The sequence below is a fragment of the Rhea americana genome, unplaced genomic scaffold (genome assembly GCF_003343005.1).
Source record: "Rhea americana isolate MKP2758 unplaced genomic scaffold, rheAme1 scaffold_366, whole genome shotgun sequence".
Lineage (NCBI taxonomy): Eukaryota > Metazoa > Chordata > Aves > Rheiformes > Rheidae > Rhea > Rhea americana.
Window position 1 is genome coordinate 502,667 of NW_028186497.1, and position 8,432 is coordinate 511,098.

Below are 8,432 nucleotides of genomic sequence, written 5' to 3' on the forward strand. Positions count from 1 at the left end.
TTGTTTACTTTCTAAGGATATTGGTAAAATTGCTGAATTTCAGAGTCTGATGGGGGAAAGTGTTTCCTTTGAAATATCTATACCTCATTCCTTTCTTGTTAACTGGAGCACATTGGTGATAATGTACTATTGCTATTTTTAAATGAGCGAATATCAATATTTTTAAAGAGTGTATCAGTAGTTTTTAAAATACCATATAACTATTAACAATGCTGTCATCCGAAATAGTTTTTTGCTTCTGTTTTGTAATTTTCTTTAATAATTTATGACTGGAATTATAAATAATATTAGGAAAGAGCTGTTTGTTCCTATTCAAAACAAACTATAACATGAAGCATAGAAACATATATTGTACAATACATAGAATAATGTTTTAAATATGTTTTAAAGCTAGATTTTCAGCCCTTGTGGAGCATGCCTAGCATTGTAAAAATAAAGTGATATATATATATATATATATATATATATATATATATATATATATACACACACTTACATAGCTGTCTTCTGTAGGAATATCTAGTACAAAAAAGACCTTATAATCCAGCTTCCAGGCATTTGTTTTCTACAATACATTTTTGCATATTTTTAGAATGTTCCACTTAATAGGTAATACCACTCAAAAGAGGATTTGTACATCAGTGTGAATTTCAGTCATTTAAAACATGGTTAATGCATCTGTAATTTTAAAATACTCAGTGTGCTTTTAGGTGCTCATATAGTGAATGACCTTCATATGTTGAAGGAAGGGCTTAGTTTAAGAATCCTATCAGATTGTGCYCTCTGAGAAACAGACCTGGGGAATCCTTTCTTTCTATTAAATATAAGAGGAAAAGTCTTCTATCTGATGCATGAACACTATTTATGAGTTGGTTAGCAGAAATACTGCACATAAACTTGAAAACAGACTCCTCTGCATATAGTAATTCTGGTCCTCCAAATACTTAACTTGCCCAGCATCTAACAGCAGCMGCTTCCTAGCTGTAGCTAGGAGACTGCTTGGCCAGAAAACTTTAAAAAGTAGCATAGTTAGTGACGGTTTTGTTTGCTACTCTACAGCTAAGAGGTGGACCTGTTTAATTAGAGCCGTCCATTTCTGGAGTTAATAGTGTGTGGGCCTTCTTCTTTTGATGCTAAGACGCTGTTCAGTGAAGGAGTCTCTCTGCCTAAGGACTGGACAAAYTTGCGTATTTGTCTTATAAATGTCTGCACCAAATTGTCACAAGACTTTGCTGATCTCTTTATCTCATCTCCTTCCCTCCCTCTCTACAAGCACACAAACACATTTGCACGAACTAGCTTTTAAAATTMTTCAAGAGAATTTCTAGCATAGGATAAGGATTGCTTTTACAGCAGAGTCCTTAAAAATGAATGATCCTGTCAGGAAGAAAAACAAATGGGAGGATGTCTGCTTTGGCAGACAGTAATAAAGATGTACAGGCAGTGACAATTATTTTGCAGAGTCATTCTTCAAGATACCCCTAACAGCTGTGGGTTAAACTCTTCTGTACAGCTGTGTTGCTGTCCAAAGAAAACATCAACATCCCCTAAAGGGACCACTCAGTATGTGTTACTTTTGTTGCCCATCTATATTGTAGGAAGGCACTTCTAATCTCTTTCCAAAATATGAAGATTGTCCAAATATCAAAGTGCTTCCATCCTCCCATCATGCATGTTTTTGTACAAGGATACTGTGGTTACAGTGTTAAACTAGTATATTCCTTGCTATTGATAGATGCAAATTATTATTAATACACAAAACCTGCCTCTTTTTTTTAACCCTCATATAGAGCAATGGTACAACTTCTTAGTTGTAAGAAATCTCACAAGGTTATTTGAGTGATGGAGTTTTGCTTGTAACTGGCTTACTGCTTACTTAAGAACAAATTTGAGGAGCTGAGAAAGGGGAGTTGCAGCAGGCTTATTGTTAGCTTTCTAATTCTGTACATGACAACAAAAAATGAAGGAATGCAAAATGAAATGCAGCATTTTGTTCTGAGAATATTATTTGCCCTATTACACACTTTAATTATAGGTTATGACTTAAACTGAGACCTACTTCCTCCTGGAGATGCTTGGGGAAACCACTGTAATTCAGAGTCTGTCATCAATAAGCAGCAAAGTTTAGACTTTTTAAAGAGGATTACTAACTTCAATCAAAATTGCCCGGCTGATAACTTTCTGGCATAGAAGTTACAGCATTCCATGTTAAAGAGTGGGTAGATTGCTACTGGGGTAGCAGGTAGAAAAGCGTAACRTTTTCAAGCACAGCATTTTATACTTAGGGGGCTGCATTTTGGGGCAATTTTTCTTGCTGTAGCTGACAGTGGGCCACATTGCAAAAGCATGAAGGTCAGAGAGCTTCCRTTCAGCAAAGTGCTGAGGACCCAGACATAAAGAAGAAAGGCCTTTGAAAACAGAAGTTAGGCTTCCTAGTCGTTTACAGCTGCAAGGTCAGAACTTCAGAGTATTTTAGATGAATGAATGCTCTGCACTGTTTCTGTGATTCAGTTCTGTTGTTTTGCTCTCTTTTTAGAGTTTCTTTGCAAGGAATGCCCAAGAGTTCATATTTTCATTGATCGAATAGAACTGAAGGACATTCCRGAAGAGCAGATGTATATGAGAAGGTGGCTTCATGAACGTTTTGAAATAAAGGATAAGTAAGTAGCAATATTCAGAACTTTTGCTTTCAAGAAGCTTGCTTATTTCTTTTATATTAACAGAACACAATCTAAGATGTTCTAAGTTCATTTCTGTGGTCGCGGTTGTCCACTGTAGTAAAAACATCAGGGAGATGGAATGGATTACAAACTGTTTTCCCCATTCAGGTGATTGTAGAATCCCCCTGGTGGCAAGTGAGTATGGTTCGTTGATTAAAGTGTCCTCAAGACATGACATTTTTAGGGAATCTGTGAGCTGTGCTAATACCTGATAAACGTATATCTGGTTAGGGCCTTCAAGGGTCCTGTCCAGGTCCTTTCCACTTGATTCAATTGTCCCTTTCTAGGCTTGCTTCTCTTGGCAGATCCTCGTAAGAATGAAAAGCTAGTGAAGCTGGTGATAGATGGGTTACATTCACCACACCCAACTCTATACCTTTGACTGTGTTATCAGTTGCAGAAGCTAAAGAGCTCTCTGAAGGCCTCTATTTAGCTATTCAGAAAGTTAGTAGCCTTGTCCATTGATCATGCAGGGCACTAAGGCAGGCCCAGTGTGCTTTAAGTCATGTGTTTGTTAATTGGGGAGGTGCCAGTATCAGTCAATGGGAAGCACTAAGCACAGAGAAGTGAATGGTAACACCTGACTCTGGGCTTTGTGGCTGACCCTTCTTTGCTCTCTGACTTCAGACTGCTAATCACTCTTTTGGTTAGAGTTGGAGAGATGATGGTGGTGGTTCTGTAGATGTTTTGTACGATAACCTCATGAGTAAAGCTTTTGCTCGGGAGGTTGAGATTTCTGGGTTTTAGGCTCTTCTTAGCCAAAAAAAAAAAAAAAAAAAAAAGAAAAAAGCTGTGAATCCACTTTCCAGGAGGGACTTCGTTTGTCTGAATACTTTCCATTTATCTTCTTGAAGGCGAGTCATGCTCAACCAGGAGTGTAAGATTCCTGGGGCAGGCAAGCAAGCAAAAAGGAGTTTGATGCTAGCCTAATAATATGTTGAGTTAGAAAGGAACAGGTCTACTCTGCCAAAGTATTTCTGCATCTTCCATCAGAGAGTGACCGGATGAAAACAGATGTGACCCAGAGATCCCTAGCTTCACTGGGGAAAATCAGGTGAAGCAGAAGTTTTGTCTGTCCACCTCTGAATCATAGCAGAACTTACTTGCCTGGTTCCATCCAGCATCACCATATAAGGTCACTAGTGAGCATTTGTGACAGGTTCTAGAGTCTTTGTGCTCCAAAACGGGAGAGTCTGCTGTTTGTTTCTTTTTCAGTGTGCCTGTGGGATTTAAGTAGTATTTGATGATAGTTTAATTTTCCTTGCCTGAAGCCCAGAATTAGAGAGCTGAATCTGCATGCCTTCTAAATCTCTGAATGCATGTATAAGTAACAGATTTGCCAGTTCTTTAGGTATGTTCTCTTCTAAAATTGCACTGTTGCCACTTGGATGAAGTGGATGGAGAATGAATTCGACCCATAATGTTTGAATCCATGTAAAAGTTGCCTATCTGTAAACATGGCACTATTACCAAAATGTCTCAGCAGTTTAGGATAGCTATTTTCTATTTTCCTCACTTCTGAGAGCCACGAAAGTCTTAATTTAATTTTATAGACAAGGAGGTGATACTAAAATAAGTGGTTAGTCCAGTGTCCCACAGGAATTCTTCTGGTGCAGACTAGCAAATTTGAACCCTGATCATGTATGTTTCATTGTAGATTCCTGTTGATTGGAACATCCAAATCAGCCTATCAGGGTACCAAAGCAGACTGTCACATGAATTTAGAGATATTTGAAACAAAAAAACACATTTTTTTTAAATCTATTTTCAAATACAAGAGAAAAAAACATTACTAAGCCTATGGTTTAGCATTTTACTCTTGCATTACTGATTTCCAAAATATTTGGAGTATTATGAGTTCTCGTTATGTTTATTGGTTTGTATCATGTATCACTTTTTTTTTCTCCTTTGGTTTTCAGTGATTAACTGTGTGGTTATACTGTTGACCATTACTGTGGGCTTACTTGCTAAGTGCTGAAAGAAAATGATTCTTTAGAACTTTTGTATTCAATGTTAAAATTATTCCCATATGAAAAAGCTGCTTTTATTGCTGATTTTGTATTCTTATAACACATTTGTTGTTTAGATAATGTGTGATTAGAAACAACTATTAAATGAAAGAAAATGGCTTAAAACATCTTACACTGAGGCATAAATTGACCATCTACTTTTGTCTGCCTATAGGTTATTAATAGAGTTTTATGATGCAAAGGATTCCAAAAGAAGAAATAAGTTCCCTGGAAAAGGTGTTCATTCCAAATTAAGCCTCAAGAAAACTTTGCCATCTTTGCTGTTTTTAGGTGGCCTGACTGCTAGTATGCTTCTGACAGAATCTGGAAGGAAACTTTATGTAAAAACATGGATATATGGGACTTTAATTGGTTGCCTCTGGGTTAGCATTAAACCATAAGCAGATGTTAGTCTCCAATCAGTAAAATGTGCTGTCTTTTCTTGCACATTGCACCAAACTTTCTCCTGAATTTACAGTAAAACAAGTGTAAATAAAGCCTTATTGACTGAATATTAGAAATAATAGAATTTGTGACTTAAGCCTCTGTGTGGTTGGTCTGGGGAAAATATATGTAGTTTTTCAAAATTGGTAGTGATTTTTTGCTGGAAGAATGACAGATAAACCAAGTTACGTGACAAATTTGTTTTCCCCATGAACTAACAACTCTATCTGCAGAAGATTGATGAAGTATGAGTTATGCGTAAGGRTGTCTTAAGTGGACCTGTGAATGTATTTACAGAGATTAATTTAGGGTATATATTTATTCTTCTGATATTCGTGTTGAATTTTTGTTACTCTTTGGTGCATTGCAGCAGCTCGGTTGCATCTATCTCAACTGTATTGCAACTAAATCCAAACTTTTTCTTTTTTTTTAGAACTTTGCTTTTCACTTTTAGATGCTTTGTTCTTTAAAAGGGACTATGTAAACTGGCAAATCATGAGATGTTAAGTGAGTCAAAATAACATGTTCCTGAGAACGGCTGTTCACGGGGAAGAAGTTTTGTTTATCTGGTGCATGATCTTTTGATTATGTTACAGAATTAGCTGATTATTTTACATATGCATACCATTAAATTTTACTGAGCAAACAGCTTATTTTGCGCTCCCTATATTTGTGCATAAAATGCAGTATAATTAAATGTTAAGTTTTTAAATGCGGCCTAACCAGACTGTAACCTGCCTTGTGTCTGAGTTGTCAATAGCTTGTTGAAAGTTTCAGCTAAGCTAATAGAACTGTAGTGTGTCTATGCTGTAAGTAGCAGCGAACACTCTGAAGTTTCCTGTTACCTCACAATTATCTGGAAGCAAGCTTAGCTAGTTTGGTTAATGTATAGAATTACTACAGCTTCAAGAGTATAGGTTATGGTAACAAGGAACATCCAGAGTTCCTGCTAAATCTGAAGCATGTGCCTTTTCCTACTAACCTGATTTAGCCTAATGTTTCATAATCTGGAAATCATCTTAGTGTTGTAATACCACACTGGATTTTCAAATCATTGTAGATGATGTAGACTTCACTTGGACTGAAGTTACGGGGTTGATATCTATGACTTGCACTACAGACTAATAGTGAAAGAAATGCATATCCTATCAGTATTTCACTTGCTTGAAAATATATTTTAAAAAAACAAAATCAGCAAACCCTTATTATCAGAAGGTYTGTGATTCCCATGGCTGATATATTTGTTGGGGAAATGCAATTTCCTTATACCAAGGAAATAGTCAATATATACAGCAGTGAGGTGGGAAAGAGAGTGTATTTTATCTTCTTTCACCAGAGAATCGCTCTCTGTATGAAAATGAAAGAACTAGAGAATATTTTTATATTGCACTTCTAAGCTTTAAATGTGCATCTCTTTCTAACTTTAGTGGGATTTGTCTTGCACTAGAGCCYGCTATGAGTTACAATTATGTGTCTAAAAATTGTAACCATTTTTCATATACCATTATTGCCAGTTAAAGATATTGCTTTTACTGTGGTTTTTTTCATAGAATTTTATAGTATAATTACAGTTCCACCTTAAAAATCATTTAGTACAACTTTCAGTTTGCAGATCTGTGTCCTTCCATAATAGACTTTGTCACTGGAGTTATTTATATCAGTGATTGATTCAGGATATGTTGATGAACTATGTTAAAAACAATGACTGGGAACAATGTTGAAAAACAGTATTGTTATGAGGCTGTGAAATCAGGAAAAAAAAAAGCCATTTTATGTAACAGCCAAATGTGCTCCCATATAATTCTTTCTATTCTCAGCTGAATGTTTCCAGTGAGTATGACCAGAATGCAATGTTTCTACATTAGTTTGATTTTTGAATCATGGAATGAAATTTAACTCTGAAATAATTAAATTTCTGTGTAACAGTTAAGAGTAACATTTAATCATACATCAAAAATAAATGCAAACTGCTTAACTCATTTGTAGAAAAATAACTGCTGTTTGGGAGAGCCTACTTACCACAAAATGTTTACTGTTTTAACTACTGGGAATATAATTGACATAATGCAACAAACCAACAGGATGTTTATTTTGAACTTTATTCTCCATATTAATCATAACAATTTTGGGTTTTTTTGCAATTAATTTATAAATTTTTGAAACTGTAATTTGCTAATGTATTTGATGTTGGGAGTATCACATGCTATTTCTAATAGGCACTGATATTAACTTGAAATATTTCTTAATTAAAATGAGAAGAGACAGTGCTCATTCAACTTTTCTGTCTTGTCTACTTGTCCAATATTTTTCTGCATTTTTATGTATGTAASCTGGTTAACAGGAACTGTCTACAAAAAGGCTACATATGTGGCTTTAAGACCTTGATGGAATGAATTGTGTGAGAAGCAATCATTGAAGAGAACACCTTTGTCCTTTTTTTTGTGCAGCTAAAATATTTTACAATTTTGATACATGCTATAAAACCAAATGCATCATACAGTCAAGCTAGTCAGGTTGGAATGGCTTCTCAGCTGTAAATAACTGCACCACTTGTTGCTTATTTATAATGTTTGCTAATGTGTAGTAGCAACAGGGCTGACCAAGCATCAGACTCTGTTGTGCTGGGCCTTGTACAGACAACACTGACAGGTGGTGTGAACAGACCGGACAGACCCCAGGGATGGGAAGAGTATTGCAAACAAATATGTGAAGAAGATCATAGTAGCCAGTCACCTAAGTTTCCTTGACGTGTTACATCCAAGGAATGATTGCATGCTCAAAAGCTTGTCTTATTTTTGCAGCTGTATCAGTGCACCTAATAAAGAGATTTCCCTCCACATAAGTTACTGCTTTGTTTGTGTGCATAATCTGTATGTAAACCTTTTATATTCAGCAACACCAACACTGTATGCTAATTCCACAATCTTATATGTGTTTATTTTTGTGGAAAGATTTGGGTTAGTAAGGAAGGGATAACTTGCTTAACAGACAACAACAAAAARAAAGAGAAAACTAAAGTGTGAACAGCGCTACCACATTGAAATGTATKAGTTGTATATCTGAGAAGATGACTGTAGAAAGAACGGAAAGACCAGTCAAAATCAGAAAGTTCTCTGAAGTTCCTTGCTTAGTCTGTTTTTGTAGCTACTCCACCCTGCTGCAGTCTTCTGCTAACTCCTCTGGAGCATTTTCATATTGTGCTGCTAAATACTTTGCTTTTCTCCCTTCAGGTAAATATAGCATACCTATAAAGCTGTTT

The 8,432-nt window shown here is 35.9% G+C and overlaps 1 protein-coding gene across 1 annotated transcript in view; it reads left to right on the plus strand.

Moving 5' to 3' along the window:
* AGPAT5 (1-acylglycerol-3-phosphate O-acyltransferase 5) overlaps window positions 1-8,015 on the plus strand; it is a 61,758-nt gene extending 53,743 nt beyond the window's left edge. The window contains exons 7-8 of the mRNA XM_085312473.1: window positions 2,537-2,660; window positions 4,905-8,015. Of these exons, the coding sequence (XP_085168599.1) occupies window positions 2,537-2,660; window positions 4,905-5,130 (350 nt within the window). The 3' untranslated portion in view covers window positions 5,131-8,015. The remainder of the gene's footprint in view (window positions 1-2,536; window positions 2,661-4,904) is intronic.
* The last annotated feature ends 417 nt before the right edge of the window (window positions 8,016-8,432 follow it).